General features: G+C 35.7%; 3 protein-coding genes across 4 annotated transcripts in view; 1 reads left to right on the forward strand and 2 right to left on the reverse strand.

Annotated features, from left to right (window-relative positions):
* LOC128889200 (rap guanine nucleotide exchange factor 2-like) overlaps positions 1-8,088 on the reverse strand; it is a 202,697-nt gene extending 194,609 nt beyond the window's left edge. The window contains exon 1 of the mRNA XM_054146615.1: positions 7,805-8,088. The gene's annotated coding sequence lies outside the window, so the exon portion shown is untranslated. The remainder of the gene's footprint in view (positions 1-7,804) is intronic.
* A 2,319-nt stretch (positions 8,089-10,407) lies between these two features.
* On the reverse strand, positions 10,408-13,064 carry LOC128889212 (U4/U6.U5 tri-snRNP-associated protein 2). Its single transcript, XM_054146658.1, has 9 exons — positions 12,710-13,064; positions 12,116-12,394; positions 11,863-12,038; positions 11,568-11,793; positions 11,207-11,493; positions 11,010-11,138; positions 10,880-10,941; positions 10,580-10,802; positions 10,408-10,511 (listed from the first exon to the last, which is right to left on the reverse strand). The coding sequence occupies exons 1-9, from the start codon at positions 12,786-12,788 to the stop codon at positions 10,446-10,448; spliced, it is 1,527 nt and encodes a 508-aa protein (XP_054002633.1). The 5' UTR covers positions 12,789-13,064; the 3' UTR covers positions 10,408-10,445.
* A 152-nt stretch (positions 13,065-13,216) lies between these two features.
* On the forward strand, positions 13,217-17,632 carry LOC128889204 (zinc finger protein 260-like). Of its 2 annotated transcripts, none has more exons than XM_054146635.1 (4): positions 13,217-13,611; positions 13,874-14,308; positions 14,579-14,830; positions 14,927-17,632. In XM_054146635.1, exons 1-4 carry the CDS (start codon positions 13,471-13,473, stop codon positions 16,370-16,372), a joined length of 2,274 nt encoding a protein of 757 aa, XP_054002610.1. In that variant the 5' UTR covers positions 13,217-13,470; the 3' UTR covers positions 16,373-17,632. The 2 variants fall into 2 exon arrangements, with proteins under 2 accessions (XP_054002610.1, XP_054002611.1); XM_054146636.1 differs by having other exon boundaries at positions 13,482-13,619.
* The last annotated feature ends 1,569 nt before the right edge of the window (positions 17,633-19,201 follow it).

A 19,201-nucleotide genomic window follows, 5' to 3' on the forward strand; every position in this document is an offset into this window, starting at 1 on the left:
AAAGGACACCGAAAGTGTGCGTGATGCCGGGCGATGGGGCCAACTTACTTCCAGCTTGTTGCGTTCTCATCTCATTGTCTCGTTGCATCGCGACTGGATGCGCCTTCGCGTCGACGGGGACCTGTTTCGAAAGCATCCGTACCCCGGTTATTTGAACCCCCAAGTAGTCGCGCCAAGTTGAGATAATCCGGTTCTTTTGAAACGTTAGATCCGACTGGTCGTTCAAGAGAGCTGCCTCGAGCTCTCGATGTAACGTATCCGCCATTGTCCCTCGTATTAACCCTTTACTATGCGAAACTGGGGTTAGATTTAGGGAGAACGTTACAGCTTCGCGTCTTTGCATACATTAGGTTCTTTAACAATGTTTAGCTTTGTATAATGTAATCTTAGGTGATGTTAGTTGTTGTGGGAAATCAGAACTGAAGTTTTTGCGATTATCGAAATAATTCATGGAATAGTAGGCCTATGGATTATGTGAATTAACAACCAACGTTCAATACTTTGTACTTGAGATGCATTTTTAGCGTTCTATTGTCACGAATGCTAAGGTTAGATTGACTTCGAAGATGAAACCTAACTCGTGATCGCAAACTAATTTGAGATTTGAGAATCACAAATTAGTGATTTGAGAATCACAAATTATTTTATTGACACATCGAGTTCCAAAGAAATTAAACCTAAAGAAGCATTATTGCTGGTAGATTTGCTGCGTCAAATCTAGTGGTGACTGAGAGCCACCTCTCGAGTGCGAAGGGTTAAATGTTGGTGGTTGAAACGTTGAGGTAGATTTGGTAAAAAATGTATGTTTCAAAGTGGCCTGTGAGGCTGCTTGGAGAGGAACTTGAACTGAGGCTATTGTTTCGCCACTTTTACCGGGTGTCCGTTTTGAGGGTCATGCTACTAGCAGGCCAACGTCTGGGTATTGTCTACAGGTCCCTTCGGATTCTGGCTTCGCATTACTTTTTGGCAACGAGTCGTTCGATCATTTGGTCATTGTAGATTAAGAGATAATACCACTCTAGAGGCTGAAAGAAATGCCTAACTTTGATAAATAATTGTGAGAGTATCGCAAAAGGAATAGAATTTCTTTTTACAGGGTTTATTTAAAACTTTTATTTAAGAATGTTTTGGTTGTTTGTTCCAGATTTTATACACAACGAGGAAACCGTCCTCCCATGAAGGCGTTTTAAAAAAAGTCAATTTTGGAGACTCGCTTCATCGTCGCCACTCTGTACTAAAATTATAATATAACAATTTTTGTTTATACCTCAATATGCGTTAAATAAACCCTGTAAAAAGAAATCCTATTCCTTTTGCGATACTCTCACAATTAATTACCAAAGTTAGGCCTTTCTTTCAGCCTTTAAAACGTTCTCAAAACAATCCTTGGAAAATGAACTGTGAAATTGTTGGATGAGAAGAAAGCAGACATTCATGTATCATAACGCGTCGTTAGATATCATTACATCATTGCTGTAATGAGGCTAAGCGGTGACAATCGTTCAAACCGAATGATCCTCTGTGATATAGTACCACTGTTAATGAGGGTGGAACAAAAGTGCAACTCCATGTCACTGAAACGCATGTACAACGTCAAATAAGGGTCTGAATTTTTTCGTTACGATCATGATTAATATTTTGTATCTCTAATACTGAATTTACTACTGGATGAAAGACTCCCACAGGATACACAGTATTGCTGATTTTCACTTAATGAAAAGCGTATGAGCACTCTATATTTACTCAAATTAAAAATATACAAGATCCCTCATCGATACGAAGATATCATCTAATTCAACTAGAGAAAAGATAATTAAATTTGTCGAGAAGTAAGGTATACAAGATCCCTAATTGACATGAAGATGTCCCTGATAAAACGAAACCAATTAAATTCGTCCTGAATCAACGAAGAAAATAAAAATAAATGTTGACACAATTTCGATTAATTGCACCGTTGTTGAACAAATTAAAACGCTAATGGTTCAACACGTGCAATTAGACTCGCGAAGCGTAAGTCTCGTTTAGCGTCGCTGTTACTTGAATGCAAACCTATCAGTGTCTCTCTTATGCAAACCAACGCGTGCCTCTCCCCCACCGCTCATTCCACCCTCCGTTAAAGAAGAAGTTTTCCTTTTAAACCGTCGTCCTAGATTTCAAAATTTGCGAAAGGCAGTTCTCGCTTGTTCGTCCCAGTTCGTCGACGATTTTAGAGCACGTCGACGAGGGCGACAAGCGGTCGAGCGAGTAAAACGCGCGAATTCGAACTGCGACGTGCTCTCTTGGTCGTTATCCACGACGGACAGATCTGCCTCGAGCGACATTCTTTCGATCCAAACGGATCCACGTGTTTCAGAGCTATCCTATCAAACCGCCTAATCAACTTTGATCGTAGTTACAGTCTGGAGCAAAACGCATGGACCAAAAAAGGAATTAACTCTTTCGTATCGGTGATATCGTTTCGGAGAATTTATATTGTCTAAAATAATTCATGTCCACGCTTTTTTTTTCTGCTTTTCTCAGTCAAAGATAAAAATAATGTAAAAATCCGATAGGTGAATTTCGTAAAACTTCCAGTCTCTTAATTTTCAATATTTTTTAATTATTCTGGTTCAGATAAGAGCTATACTCGCATCAATGAAGATATTGGTATATTGTAAATGCAATATAGTCCCCATGCATACAGGCCACGGCGAAAGGATCGATAATTTACACCTCTGCGCGGAATCCTAATCGTACTATCGACTTCTAACCGTTCGTAGATTACGGACGGAGTTTCCAAGTCCCGTAAACCCCTCAGCCGCGAGAACATCGGATACGAACTCATAATTTCCACGCGATCGTGACCGGGGTAACCCAATTCGCCAACGTCTTGCACCACCATCGTGCCTCAATCGTTCACCTATAGGCAGATGCGAGCGTGTTTCTCCGCAACAGCTGGTCACCTGCTGTTCCCCCGGACTATTTCTCTAGCGAGTCGTCTTCTTTCTTCGCCATGCACGTATGGAAACGCGATTCGATTCTCCTCGTCGTCGGCACGCTATACGCCAGTGGTTCTTAACCCTTTGCAACTCGAGCGAAGGCAAAATAAAATTAAGAGGCCAAATACTCAATGTTTTCGTGATTTTTGTTTACAGGGAAGAGCTTGCGCAATGTTTTCATAACTTTGCGGCAATTCTAAGTATTTTTCAAGGTACATTCGGTAATTTTTTCAATTCATTTCAAGCAGAGATCTTTGAGATATAAATTCCTTCCTGTGAAAAAGAATATATCTTAACACTTAATGCTGAGACTCCTAATGTGGTTTTATCCTTTAATATACCATGACCATAGATCGCGAATTTAATTGTTTATTGTTAATAAGATTTTCCAAGACTTTGTAATCCTCGGTTTAAGAATCACTGTGCTGTATACATATGTATACACTCGGTCACCGTGCTATAATACGCAGGCAAGAACGATGCCACGACGAAGCAACAAAACGCGCGACTTTCTCCAATGCAGATTTGTTTCCAGCGCGAGCGACTTCCTGCAAGAGGAAAACAATAATGCCTTCCCGTGGCGGAGACATCCATTCAAGAATTGAAACAAGACGATCCGCATTTAAACCGCGCGAACTTTCTTCTTCTCGTATTTAACCCTTCACGGGGGACAGTACAAAGCCCTGGAATTAATTCGTAACGAGACAGGAATTACTTAACCGACTTACGTAGTCAAACATTTCAGTGGTTCTTAAATTATTCCTGGGAGACTAAACCAAACTTTGTTTAAAAATAGAACGATTTCCGTAATATCAAATATACTCCCTCACGTGAATCATTTTTCTTTATAATTAAAGGACAGTAACCCTGAGCCTGTTTACTATTATTATTAATACCATTATCAAACGTTTTCGTTGCATATTCGTGAAAACAGATACACGAATACATGCAAAAATAAATTCTAACCAAAATACTTAACGAAACATGCTACAAACGAGCATTATTATTATTATTTTGTATATCTCAAAGATGTTGCTTATACCAACACACCTACGCTGCGATAGTAAATGTTAAAAGCAATAAATAAAAAGGCTAGGAGAGACCTATTATCTCGACAATGCAACGAGTGCAATAAAATAGCGCACGAGAGCAAAAACAATGAGCTGTTACGAAACCTAATCTCGCCATGTATACTGCAACGAACGCGCTACTAATAACCATCATTATTATTATTTTGTATCCTTCAAAGATGCTGTGGGGAGACCGATACGTCTACACTATATTAAACAGTGAATATGGAAGGATATAAACAAAATGAAATGGAATAACAGAAAAGATTTATTGTCTCGACAATGGAACGCAATAAAATAGCACGCGATGGGAAAAACAATGAACTAGGCGTGCTGTGCTCGCGCACACGTTAAATCGCACAGGAAGCGTTTCGCGATGCACTCCTGTATCCTCAATCGATATTTAAATGCCTCAAGGATGTCTCTAGCAGATGAATGCTACCATGATCTCCATCCTTGACACGTTTCTCTCCACGGATGGAAAATCCCGAGCCTAAAGAGCGTTATACATATAGAAGACGCGGATAATAGGGTTGCTTTGCTATTTTACACGAAATCTTGGACACCGTCGAAACATTGAGATGCCAGGTATAGTAACAGTATGCGAAGGATTTCGAAACGAAATAATACATCAAACGCTGCATTTCTGCTTAATACAACCACCTACGCTTGAAACATTCCACGAGCGGCTCGCTAATAACGTCTTCCGCGACCTGAGAATTCTAATACCTTACGAATAGTACGATGTGACGCTGAAGAAGCTAGTTACGTTTTGAAGACGGTGCGAATCTGTGTAGGATAACCGAGGATAGATTATCAAACTTTTCCTGAATGATTTTGGTTGCTTTGGGTATAACCAGTTAAAAAAAACAAAAATGAACAATGTTTGGCTTGGAATTTTGTTGATATTTAGCCACTTGGATTTAAACGAACCACCGATGCAGATATATACAAAAATATACACCAGTGTTACATAAAATTGCTTGCAATGTTCCCAAATATCTAAAGATTCATATAAACCAAGTAATACTGCAATAAATTACACTGCTCAAAAATTACTCTCTTCGATACGACGCCAGTCTGCAAATTTTCCAACAAGATGGCTCCAAATCTAAAGGCTCGACCTTTTTATACACCGAATTTTTTTCAATTTTGTCCCCTACAAGCAGTGATAGGCAAAACCCTAGGCTTCGAATAAATCTAAAGTTTGCCGACATGTTTGTCTCGTTTCCTTATTTGGAAAATGTTCAAAAGAGGAAATGAGACAAACATGTCGGCAAACTTCAGATTTATTCAAAGTCTAGGGTTTTGCCCATCACTGCCTACAACTTCCTATTATTTTATGTGCTCCACTTGAAGCGTACTTCGGAAGACGGTTTCTCGATTAATACCAACTTTGAATAATCCCTTTTATTAATTATATTAGGTTGTCCTCAAAGTTTCTTTCGTGAGTTGCATTCAATTATTTTCTGTGGCAGTGTTTATATAAATAGACAATCTCATTTCTTAGACGTTGATACTGTAACAGTAATGGAGCGAAATGAATTTTACACAATTTTGTAATGCAACATAAAACATAAAATATTGTGTACGTATTAATTATTAATAAAAGGAAAGAAACTTTTGGGACAACCTAATATTAAAATAGTTCGCGGAGCGATCAGTACGTGGCGCATGCGGGCATCGATATTCCCATTCTCTAACCGTTCAATATAAATACGGCGGATCACGTCGATATGACGCGCCTTCGATCCGTCACCGAGGATCGTTCCGCATGCGGAAACTGGTTTACGCGATGCAACGATCACAAGCTAAGATGCTAGGAATCCGAAACTCGCGGCTTCTTCGAGAGTCAACGTACCTCCCTTCCCTTTCCCTTCTTTTTAAACGAAGAACGTTACTCCGTTCCTCTCCGCCACGGAGGCCACGCAATCAGTTTTTTCGAGGTTCGCGTGAAACAGGTATTCGGAACGGTTACTGGAAGGTACGCGTATTGGCAAGACGCCGACACGAATCCGAATTACCGAGCGCCATGCGTACGAGAATAACCTGGCTGTGGGGAAATTAGAATTAAGACGTTCCTCGAGGAATCTCTGTGCTTTGTAGTCTCGATATTACGAATCTGTGATAAATCGTAGGTTCAAGAACGTCTATCTAAGCTCTCAACCAAAGTCTATCATCTCTCCCTCCTTCCCAAAATGATTTCGAGTAGATACTTTTTAAAGTTACGTACGCCATGTGTTCGAGAATAGCCTGACGGTATTCATACGTTATTTACAAATCCCATTTTGTAGCGAGCCCCATAAAAACGAGATACGTCCCTGTGTCTATGTGAAAATTGTGATCGCGTCGTTCCGTGGTGCCCTAAATTTTGTTACCTCCGTAAAGTCTCGTTAGCGTCTTACGAATCGATGATAAACCGAATGGGATCTTGATAGAGCATACCCTTGGGATAGTAAAAAGTAAATTTCTTATTTACGCCCGGGCAGAGTTCAGAGTTCACGTTCGAATCGAATTCTTGGAATTGCAGTGGCAAAAACAAGGATGATAGAAAGCGTAAACGATTCTCGAGCAAAATTCGAAATAACACTGACCATCAACACGTACAATTTTTTTTCTTTCTACACCGAAATATCGCCAGAAATAATTGAAAAATAACTGACTCACTAGCCTAAGGCTTCATTCGTGTGTAACAAAAACTACAGAGATATTCCTATACTCTAATCCTCAAGGATCTCACCAATATAAGCAGGGATTACTTTGAAATTAACTTACTCAACTAGCTTACTAACTCATTGCCACGAAACTATCATCTTGATCGAATAAAAATAGATCAAACAAATTCTGGTACTTTCACTTTTCTGCACTCGAAATACCATTTTACTTGCGATAATGCTTCACTGTCCACTGTTTGGAGTAATAATTCAAATACTTGCACGTCGAACGGTACAGCCCTAAGTTCGATACAAAACTTACGCGGGAACGCTTTAAAGTACATAGTATATAGAGATTCTCCGTCAGGTGCCGTTTCACGCGAGATAGAACCGTTAGCGCCAAGCAGGTTGCCTAAAAAATCCTAGTACACACGTCCAACGCGAATTGTTTTCATCGCAAACATGCAAGCTCGCGTGACACGATCAACTCTCTTGTAAAAGTTTCCCAGTTGAAGGGAACATAGATGGGTAGAATTTAAATTCGAGTAATAAATATTCGTAGCGTTATTCGGTCAACGTGAAACTGAGATGATAGAGTAAACTCTTATAAAACACGAATTCTATAACGTTACGAAATAATGATTGATTTGGAGTAAAATCTCAAACTGGAATCGGAAACGTTCTCAACTCCGCTATAGGATGCTTGTTCCGAAGCAAACATCGTCCAAAATCATTTTATTAGGTGTAGAAATGAATTCTGTGCCTTTGAAGGTAAACCTAGGATTAAATTATAAAGACCAATTTCTAATTTTCCCTGAACCAGAAACTCTAAGAGAGCACATATTAATTGTAAAAGCAATTATTAAAGTAATCATTCGTGTCAGTTTCAATGATACAAAGATTGGTATTTAAATGTAACAAAATGGCGCTAAAAGTTTCAATGCTATAAAGGTTGGTATTTAAATGTAACAAAATGGCGGTAAAAGTTCCTATTCAAACTCGAAGACAGAGATTTAATTTCTCCGCCTAATATCACTTATTCCCCATAGAAAATTCAGACGAGAATCGTGCCCATCTCCGATTGAATAAAAGGTGCACTCACCGTTGGCTGCAAGCGTCGCTCCCACCGGCGGTAATCCACGTGCTGAGAACACACTGGACAACACACAACGTGCACACAGACAAAACACTCGCGGCGATACGAACTGCGAACGAAGGGAAATGTCAGAGTATCACTAGCGCGTCGACGAACAATACGCGAAACGCGTCGTTCCGATACATACCGAAAACAAAAGGCACCGACGGATAAAAAGGTGGAAAAACGGAACGCGTACGAAACGGAACGCTCGCTTCTTACCGTCTCGCGCGGCCGGCTGTGACTCTGCTTCGTTTCGCTTTGGCTTCGGCGCGACACTCCGATCCCCACCCCAACGCGCATGCTTTCCCTCACCACAGACGTGACTACTACTTCCAGTTTATACTTCCGATCTTCTCGGTTAGGTTCGGGAGTCCTCGGCTCGATCGGCGGAAGCATCCTGTGCCTTCGAGGGTAGTTGTTCTTCAGCAGTGCTGTCTGAACGTATGGGAAATCTGGGCATTTGGAATCCCACAATGATTGTGGCACGATCTAAGGCAGTGATTCCCAAAGTGGGCGCCACCGCCCCCTGGTGGGTGCTACAGCGATTCAGGGGGGCGCTAACCGCCAATGTAGGCTGTAATTCGAAAGTTATTAGCAAAAAAATAGAAACCAATTTGAAATAGTCAATCGCGGTGATTTAAGATTACCGGCTAACAAAAATGGAGCTGAGAATTACTAAATTGTTAACAGCACACCAGGTTCATCCTTCTCATTAAGATGATTTCGAATGTTTTAACATTTTTTTGCATTACATTCTATTCCGAGTTCAATAAATAGTTTCATAATTTCAAAGATCAATGTTTCTAATTTACACCTTCCTTTACTATATTTTACGAAAAAGGTAGAAGCATTATTACATATATATTTCGTATTAATTGCCATTAAAATTAAAAAAAAAATTAATTTCCACGGGCGCTAAGTAATATTTTTTCTGGAAAAGGGGCGGTAGCTACGCTAATTTATCTTACGTAGAGCACATCTGTGGCACAAGCATATACACTTATGAGAATGATAAATATCAATTTAGATGTGGTCGTTAGCACTTCTTTTTACTTTGCGATATCTAAACAGATGAAGGAGTGAATGAGTATTATTCATAAGGTTGCGAAGTCATATAACTTAACTAAAACACCTAATGTACCAGCCTTGCATTTGTTTATCCCTTAAATTCATTTAATTCTTGCTTTACATTACTTTGTATTTGCATTTGCTTACACACCCCTCTTAATAATTCTTCTATTAAGGATGCCAGTAGTCTGATGAGGTCCACTGACCCCATTGTAGCTCGGGTACCTCGGGATTGCTAAACCCGTACTGTAGCTAAAATTAATTAATTAATAGTTACAGCCCCTGAGGGTTGATATCTGAATAATATAGGGCCCCACTTTACTATAATACTAATGAAATGTCTCTGTATTGAGGAGTATACAACAAATTGATCAGTGCTAAAACAATATTTATAAAATACTATTTGGAAATAGTGCACAAAGGACAAAATTCTATATACTGATCGCATAACTATTGTAAATTTAAATTTTGAACTCTATATACATGTTTACGTTCTTTTATTGTTTTTTAATTAGGTCTTCGTCTATTATTAACGAAACGTTTCTGCATATTCTATTATTTATTATCCGTTATACTGCATATTTTATCAATTTTCTTCAATTGCATAGGTATACATATTCGAACTTCCCTCATTTATGGGGCGCTGACTGGTATCGCCATCTCGCGGTCAATAGGACGAACTAAAATTTCGACTTTTGGACAGCGTCTCTATCAGGAAAACGCCCAAGTTTGTCGCCGAATAATTCTTCTTTTTATCGCTAGATGACGCTTTTTTGTACATCTGCTTACCGACATTTTATATTTCCGTTTTTTCCATGTAAATATGCATTAATTTAAACAAATAAACATTGGCACACATACTACAAATTGGCAGCTAACTTATGCTATCAACAGAGAAGCCTGGAAAGCATTTAAGTTTGCTAAAAGGATAGTTCTAGCTAGTTACCATTATGAGTGGAAACCAGTTTCTTTAAAAAGTTTGTTGCAGCAAATATCAATAAAAAAGATCGCTTCCTCAGATAGATTTCAATACAAGGAAGCTTGTAATATGATTGCAAATTCATTAATAGTTGTAATACAAGAGATATTGTGAATTTAATTAATGTCGGTAAGCAGATGTACAAAAAAGAGTCATCTAGCGATGGAAAAAAGAACTATTCGGCGACAAACTTGGGCGTTTTCCTGATAGAGGCGCTGACCAAAGGTCGAAATTTTAGTTCGTGTTTTGGACTAATAGACCTACATAGGTTTAAAGTCTGTATATGTTTATTATTTTTTTAATAAACGTCAAACACAACAATTTTAATTCGTCCTATTGACCGCGAGATGGCGATACCAGTCGGCGCCCCATAAAAGAGGGAAATTCGAATTTGTTTACGTATACGATAGATCATAATTTAAATTTAGTGGTATAACTGACAAAAATCTCATTACAAAAAAAAAATTTTAGACAAATCGTTAACCCAAACATTAAACTAGGAATAAATAAAAGAGGAAAGTGAAAAATTGAAATATTTTATTTATAAAATTATAATTATCATATTGTCTTCTTATTTTTATTTTCACCATTTTTCGTTTGTATATCTTTCTTCAGTTCATAAATCTGCGAAAAACAATTACGTGTAAAGAATATTTATTCAAGTGCAAAAATTTGAACATGTAAATACATACTTGTATATATGCTTCAGTTAATGTTATCATTTGCGGCAGAATTTGGGTCACATGAAGATCTTGTAATTCATACCACTGACCAGTTGCTCTGTGTAAAATATGAACCCTATATGTTCCTTGACCAGGCTCACCATCGTGAACTATATTTGCAACTAAATCGTATGTTGTATAAGGATGCCTAAGTTTCACTTCAGGTGTTAAAATGTCTCCAAAATCAACATTTCTGGAAACAATTTATAGATTTAAATCGAAACTTGGTATTATTCTGGAAATATAAAAGACAATGATACAAAGACTTACTTAACTGGGAAATTAACTATAGTAGGATTCTTTTCTACAAAGAATGTATTCTTTGTAAATCTCTGTAAAGGAAATTAAACTCAATAAATCGAACAACTTTATATTCTATTACAAAACGATCTATTCTTACTTTTATATAAAGTATAAGATATGGCGGGAGTTCCGTAATTTCAAATCTTTTCATAAAATTCTCCTTGTACGTTTTATATTCTTTTTCAGTTACAGCATTGAATTTATTTAATAGTGTATATAAATTGACCTACAAAAATGGAGAAAATTACATGTCGTTATGCATACTTATAATACACAACATTATTTCGAACTTACTTGAGGAATTATATTTTCGGTAAATTGATCTTTGAAGAGAGGGGGCGGAGGAAGATCGCACGTTAAATATAAAAATGGACTTTCTGTTACAGTTTGACCATATTCTACTGTATGAAGTAATTCGCTTCTTTGGCTTTCGTCTAATTCGAGCGGCGGTATCTTTCGTGTGTATATGCGCATATGACCCAAAAATGTTTTGTACACTATACTAGAATCACGTTTTTTCGTACCATTTAACGCTAAATGAAGAGCATTCATAAACCACGAAAGAAAGTCAATTGGATCACCTATAAATTTTACATTGAAATGTAGAACCTGTTGTAATAATTACAATTGTTGTTTCAATATAATGATTATATACCCTGCTCTGTAAATTGGAATCTTTTTTTACTCCATAAGACAACAGCTTGTAACATTTCATGAGGACTAACATGTGCTTTAAAATTACGAGGATTCCACAATTTTCTCATTAATTCTCCAAATCTCTGTACTAAAAGATAAGAAGAATCACCAGGCGGCCTTTTTACATGAGAATAATTAGATTCTCTTAAAAAGAAGTCCCTTAAAGGTGTTACATGTGAAAGTGCCTGAAATAATTCAATTTTTAATTTATTTCTTCAACAACCTAACAAGTGCAACTATAAAAGATAAATCACCTGTAAAATAACATTGCAGTAATCATTTGCTTTAATATTATTCATCCCCACAATACCAGGAGAGTATAGTGAACCATCTATAGCTCTCGATAGTTTATCACTTTTATCCAATAGAGTAATTTGTGTCTTATCAAAAGTTGGATTTAGAACATATTTTATGTCATCTAATGATGAATCTAAATAAAATTTTTAATCATCAGATACTAGTGGAGTTTAACATAGAATCAATGACAAAGTGATAATATTGGCTCACCAATTATTTCATAATTGTCGGGTAAACAATAAAATTTTAAAGTATGTAGATTAAGAAATACATGATGACTTTCTGCCACACTGTGAGTGTATGCATGAGTATTGGTACCTCTACCTTGGAAATACTTTCCACATACTAAACATGCATACACATTAATCCTCGACAATGATACTGAACATAATTTTTCAAAATCAAAGTCCAAAAATTGTCGGTTTATCGTGTCCAAGTAAGGACACAGTCGTGGTGCTTCTGTATTTGTTTTGGAAAATTTAGCACTCCCTGTAAATTAACAAGATACCTGAACTATACTTAACCTTATTTTAGGTTAGAACTTTTGAACTGCATCTAAACTAAATATTTAACAATCCATATAATTGCTCAATTTAAAATGAACTTTACTAGTGCACGTATGATGTATAATACTATGTTGAACGATAATAAATTGAACTCTAATAACTGTAAAAGGGCGAAAGCTAGTTAACCTTAAAATACAGAGATGTAAACAATGAATTTCTATCGTTGTATTCAATTTATAATGAATACTAGTATGTGAATAATAAATCAATTTATAAGAAATGCTTGTAATCTACTTACTTTCTTTATCTTCTTCGGAATCACTTTGTTTTTCTATGAATTTCCGCTTTTGCCGATACTCCCGCTTAGTCGACGCCATTTTTGTTAGAAATTGGATAGGAAAACATTTGTACACAGTAAGATATTTATATTCATTTATTTAAATAAGTATATGTATTCAAACATTGTCGTACCTTAAATTGCATGCATTTATTCTTATCTCTCATTAATCATGAATTTATCAAACAGCGAATTAACAGATATGAATTTATTTTTCGGAAACTACGATACGCGAACTGTTATTTAAGTGAAACTTGTAGTATTAAACAGTTAGGTCTTCATATATTTTTGTGTTATTGTATAATAATACATTCGCATCTTTCAAAAATACTATTTGGAGAATTCGTCGATCTTCGATATCTTGTTGATCAATGGAAAGAAGGCTCAGTGCGCCACCTACAAAACAGATTCTTTTTGGATGAAAAGAGAGCAGCGCGAGCTGTTTCCCCCCACGACTGATTGTAAGAGGCCAAAGAGGCTCACTGATGGTGTGAACGCAGACTCACTTGACAAATACCTTCGTATAATGCATATCTATAAAGTAGAAGAATTTTAAACTAAAGATTTACGGGATACCGAATTAGGGAATGTCCGTAATGCCTGTCACGAGTTCGTCGAATCACGCGAAATATCTTTCCCGTTGGTTTTAAAGTAAAAGCATTTCGATCCGATCTTGGGTTCGTTTGGTCTGGCGACAAGACGAACCTCTCTGTTCTGTTGATATGGCCGTCGTCGAGGAATTTGATTATTTATGTCGTTTATGCGCTACCAAAACGGGTATTCTAATGGGATTACCGATCTTCGAAGCCGGCGATCAGATGCGCAACATTGACAAGAAAATAGCCGCGTGCTTGCCACTGCAGGTAAAATCGTGCGTAAAGTTAGAAGTCCGATTTCATAGCAATCTTTCAGAGCTCTATCTTCACCCCCTCTTTTTAATTTAACTATAAATAGAGGATGAAAATTGGTGCAAGGTTTCACGATTTTGTAACAATGGTCAGCGTGTATGTTGATTTTAACTATACAAACGGTTTATACGAGCCCTTCAAAGATTGTGATGCCAGTTTATACTATACTTAAAGAAAAAAGAAATATTTGTTTGATTAATTCGTTAATTGTTTTCAGGTATCCATGAATGATCAACTGCCCAAGGTAGTGTGCGAAGAATGTGCTTACAAATTGGATCAATTGTTTGAGTTTCGTGAGAAATGCTTGCATACAGAAGGAATGTTTATGGAAATGTTGAAGGAAATTGCTAAAGACCAAGTTGTACGAATATCAAAGCATGATTTAGAGGAAGTGGAAGAGATGAACAGAATTCAAAGAAACATAGATAGAATACAGAATAATATTGATGATGTACAGAATCATGTTGATTCTCAAGATACGACAGAAGCTACTATACATACAATGCAAGTTATGGATGAAATGGATTTGGCTGGTGGTGAACAGGTTGTTACACAAGAAGAAATAGGACAACAAGATGCTGGTATCGAGGTTACAGGTATCGACTGTTTAAGTGGCGATACTGTCAGAATGGTCAACGAACATATACGAGAAGTAAATGAACTGATAAACCTACTTTTTGGCTTGAATATACTTGCTGGAATAAATTGTACTTTATATATTGAGATCATTTCTTAAATACAATACAGTAAGTCCTCAATGTACATGGTTAAATTGTTCTAAAGTTTTCTGTATAAATCAAATAACATGAGAATATAAGTGAGGACACAGCTGCATAACTCGAGGACTTGCTGGATTTTAACCATTAGTGTCTATTACTTTACAAACATTACCTTAGAATATTTTTATTCTTCTGCATTACAGGTTTCCAATCATCAAATAGCTGTGCATCTGGAGGGTGATATGACTGTAGTTGGAAATTTAACAGTAAGCGAGCATTTAGGTCAGTTAGGAATAAATTATGTTACTTCCATAAGTCCTGAAGATCAAAGTCGAGAACAAATAGTACATTATTGTGACAGTATGAAGTATGACACAGGACCAATAAAACAGGGATATCGTAGATTGCAGGAGAGATTAGCTACAGAAGACCAAACAAATGTACTTGAAAATAATGTAAGTATTTGAATTAGAATGAACTAAAATTAAATGCTTGGAAAAACTCGCATTAATAAGTAACTGATATTTATTGTAAACAATTTCAATCTACAGGTACCACATGAGAGTAGTGATATAGAAGAAACACATGTTGGTGAGAATGAAACCCCGACGCACGTACCTCCTTCCCAAACAAATAATTTGGCGTCAACGAGCCAAGTCGCAACCGAAAGTACCGAAATATTAGTTGAATACACAAAAAGAGCAAAACATGCACTGTTGGAATCGACGTTAAATAATCCTACAATTGACGAAACAGGGTCCCATTGGTATGTATGTCCATTTTGTAACGAAGCGACGTTAGGGTCAAATAATATGATAGCACATTTTGAACAATACTTCTGTTGTTGTTCTTGTGGTTTGTATTATACGAGCGTAGACGCGTTAAATGTACATAAAGAACGGTGCGATGTACATAAAAATAAAATGATGAATAAAGAAAAGGAAGTCACAGAATCAGAATTAACGCCTTTGCAAAACGAGACGAACGTTGAAGAACAAAAGAAACAAACAACGGTAAGACAAAAATGGACACCAAAAGTTTGCACTCATTGTGGAAAACAATATAGGACAAATTATAAATTGCAAGAACATATGCGAAAACATACTGGTGAAAAACCTTTTCAATGTGTCACTTGCGAAAAAGCATTTCGCAGTAAAATAGGGCTCGCTCAACACACGGCGACGCATACCGGACAATTCGATTACAATTGTTCCACGTGCGGTAAAGGTTTCCAGTCTAAAAGCTACCTTGTTCTCCACCAAAGAGTACATTCAGATTTAAAACCATTTCCGTGTAATACTTGCGGACAGCACTTCAAAACGAAACAATCTTTATTAGATCATCAAAACCGACATCTTGGTGTTAAACCGTATGTTTGTGAAATTTGTGGTAGAGGTTTCATAACTAAAGGACTCTGTAAAAGTCATCAAAAGATACATTCAGGCATGGATAATCGTCAATATCCGTGCGTGGTATGCAATAAAATGTTTGTTAGCAAAAGTTATCTTAATACGCACCTACGCATTCACACTGGCGAGAAACCGTATTTATGCGAAGTTTGTGGTAAAGGATTCTTAACACGCGTCGATCTGAAAATTCATTCGACGATGCACACTGGGGAGAAAAGTTTTAAATGCGATATGTGTGGTAAAGTGTTCGCCAGAAGGGCCGCGTTGAGATGTCACAGAAGATTACACACGGGTGAACGACCTTACAGATGCGATATTTGTGGTAAAACGTTCACACAATTTACTCCTATGGCCATACATAAAAGGCTGCATACAGGAGAGCGACCGTACGAATGCGATGCGTGTGGCAAAACATTTGTATCGAGATCAACTATGATGTGTCACAAAAAGAAACATCATACTACTACACCGACTGTAAAAAAAGAGGAACCACCAGTTGTTCCTCGTCCGAAAGAAACGAAAAATGTTTTACCAGCGGAGATTGTGCTTCGAGATTCTCAAGAAGGAATCCAAATTACCGCAGATTAAAAAACATTGAAATAATACAGACGATGGATGATAGAAAATAAAACATTGAGTCTGCATTTTATAAGAAGCGGCATTAGTCACCATGATGTATTCCTTTACTGTAGCATATGTGTTAAAGCTGTATACAAAGAATATATTTTCGAGAATTCTTTGCAAGGGGTAAATGTATGTTTCCTAAAGCCACCCTGTACATTTAGAAAAGAAAAAAAAAATTAATTTACGCAATCATTTACATTTTCTCCATTTTTATGTCGGTATGAATATTTTGTCGTAGTATGTTGTTTCCTTTAGGTTATATACTTTTTCTATTTACGATATGTATTATTCTAAAAGGATACTTTAAAGATGAACAATTGCTGTTAATTAAGCCACAAAATATATAAAGTCAACTTAAAAATAAGTTATCAAATTGATAACCATATTATAAGTTTATCAGTCTACATATTACATTACAGGAAATAGTTTTTCAATTTATATTCAGTTTTCCTAATTACGCATAATAATACTTAGTAATATTTGTAACATATGTTTGAAGATATGTATAATTCAAGTAGTAAGTATAAGTTTTTTTTAACTTAATGATCAAACAACATGTTTTTTATTGAAAAAAAAAATTCGAATCATTTGATAATATTATCGAAAGTTATTAAATGAAAACGAAATAAATTAATTTATAATTTCTTTTGAAGAAATGCCATATGGTATCGTTCATAAAACAATATGAATCTTGTTCAGAAACATATTTAAGTATGTTAAACAAAATGAAATTTTTCGTTTTATTACATAAACATATGAAAATTTACACTTCATATTCTATGTGCATTAAAAATTGTTATGAACACTACTCGAAAATTAGAAGATGCAGCTTTTACTATCTACAATACAAAATATGATTATCATAAGGAAAGTGAAATATTTTCTTATCAGTGCTAGTAAAATATCAACATATTATTTAATAAATCAAAGGCTGATAGCTACTTTTATTGCAAGGAAATGCTATAGATAGAATAGTGATTATATCTCGTTAATGACATAATTTTATAAATTTTACAGAAAATTAGAATTATATATATGATCGCCTTTAACACGACGTATATTTCTGTGGCATCTCAGCTATTCTCTTTCAAATAAAACAGCTTTCAGCACTATACAAAGTAGAAAATGTGATATATAATAATAAATCGATTACATTATTTGTAAATTTGTGATGATTGTAATATTATTATTGACAAATCTTCTCGATAAAAAATATAAAAACTTTACAGTCACCTTCACAGTTATTTTTAAGTTTTATATACCTATACACATCATTAATATTCGTTTATTTATTGATACTTCAGTCAAAAGAAAGTTGAAGATAATCAAGTAACTTGCACAAAAGATTTCATTAATTTAGTTAGCAATAAGGAAAATCCAAATTAGCGGAAAGAATCATCGATCTTATTAAAAATTCTTTTTATTTCGAAACTGTATTAAATAATAATATTAATGACAAGAGCTGCTATATCGGTAGTTGGCTTGAAATTGTCTTTTTGCAGTAATAACATAATACAGGCATTACGCGCGTACGTCGGTATTTTAAAAAATGGACATAAACTTATTCTTGTCTTTAACTACATTATTACACTGACCTGTTACGCAGCTATTACATATGTACACACAGTGTGTTTCATAATGTGTATGTGTCTAGCGTGATAACAATTTCCATTATAATCGCTGTTTGTATTGCCCTACATCGTCCTACAATTGACAACAAATATTTAATCTATAATTTGACATTAACTACCTATGCAAGGCATTGATGACGATATATTTACTTCGTTACTTTTCCGTCTATACTATAAATTAGGGGGCCCCTAAAAATTACAAGGATAGTGAGTTAACGGCTACACTGAATTTCACGATATACGTTAATTTGTTGAAAATTATTTAAGCATTCGTCATGCGTTACCCCATCAAATTTGGTAAATACAAAATACATATAAAATTGTAAACGGCCGCGATAAAAAGAAAAACTTATAGAAAAATGTAATAATGTAAGATACAAAATACGTCCATCGTTGTTTGACATGTGTTTAACCTCTCGATATAAATATTTGTAACTTTTCTTTCTTTTTTTTTTTTAATTTTCCTTTTAAAATCACTTTTATTCTGATACGCCCAAACTTTGCTATTATATGTGTAAACATTACTGTAAGCGTGCAGGTATAGGGGCCCTCACTAACTCGGTGATCGATGGTGTTAATAAATTCTCTAATATTGGATTACATATGTATCTTACAAAGCACCACGATCTAAAACTACACAATACATATAGGGTGTGTCACTTATTTGATACAAACTACAAGCAGGCAATCGGATGTGCAACTCTTGTACTTTGTTTTTAACCCTTAGCTTGTATATGTAAATAGAATTTTATTGTTCATCGTACAGATAAATATTGACAATTGAGAGTGGGTAACAATCGGTGAAAAATGGAAATAAACACAGTTTACAATATTAAAACCATTAAATATATACATACACGATCATCACTGAACACCCTATATATTTTGTCTAGTTGTCACTTACACAATAATAAGCAAACATACATTTTAGTCGAGATTTGATTCAAACAACATAATATTATTTCAATAGAATCAATATATCATCAGCGAGTCTGTGTTTATTCAAATGTCGTACGAACACTGTTGCAGATATTTTCTTCTTTGCCGATGTTACATTTGGTAAAAAGAGTACAGCTATTTAAAAATGTTCGTGATTATATTGATCCCAAAACTGATTTTTAACTTTCTATGTTTACATATAAACTTAGCATAGTCACAGCGG

The sequence above is a fragment of the Hylaeus anthracinus genome, unplaced genomic scaffold, assembly GCF_026225885.1.
Source record: "Hylaeus anthracinus isolate JK02 unplaced genomic scaffold, UHH_iyHylAnth1.0_haploid 11997, whole genome shotgun sequence".
In the NCBI taxonomy this organism is placed as follows: Eukaryota; Metazoa; Arthropoda; class Insecta; order Hymenoptera; family Colletidae; genus Hylaeus; species Hylaeus anthracinus.

Excerpts from the sequence above, each read along its gene's own strand:
- LOC128889212 (XM_054146658.1), bottom strand. The coding sequence starts at position 12,788 with ATGGCGTCGACTAAGCGGGAGTATCGGCAAAAGCGGAAATTCATAGAA. Across the intron at positions 12,039-12,115 it reads CGACAATTATGAAATAATTG|ATTCATCATTAGATGACATA; the intron begins GTGAGCCAATAT and ends AATTTTATTTAG. Across the intron at positions 11,794-11,862 it reads ACTGCAATGTTATTTTACAG|GCACTTTCACATGTAACACC; the intron begins GTGATTTATCTT and ends GAATTATTTCAG.
- LOC128889204 (XM_054146635.1), top strand. The coding sequence starts at position 13,471 with ATGGCCGTCGTCGAGGAATTTGATTATTTATGTCGTTTATGCGCTACC. Across the intron at positions 14,309-14,578 it reads TCAACGAACATATACGAGAA|GTTTCCAATCATCAAATAGC; the intron begins GTAAATGAACTG and ends TCTGCATTACAG. Across the intron at positions 14,831-14,926 it reads CAAATGTACTTGAAAATAAT|GTACCACATGAGAGTAGTGA; the intron begins GTAAGTATTTGA and ends TTCAATCTACAG.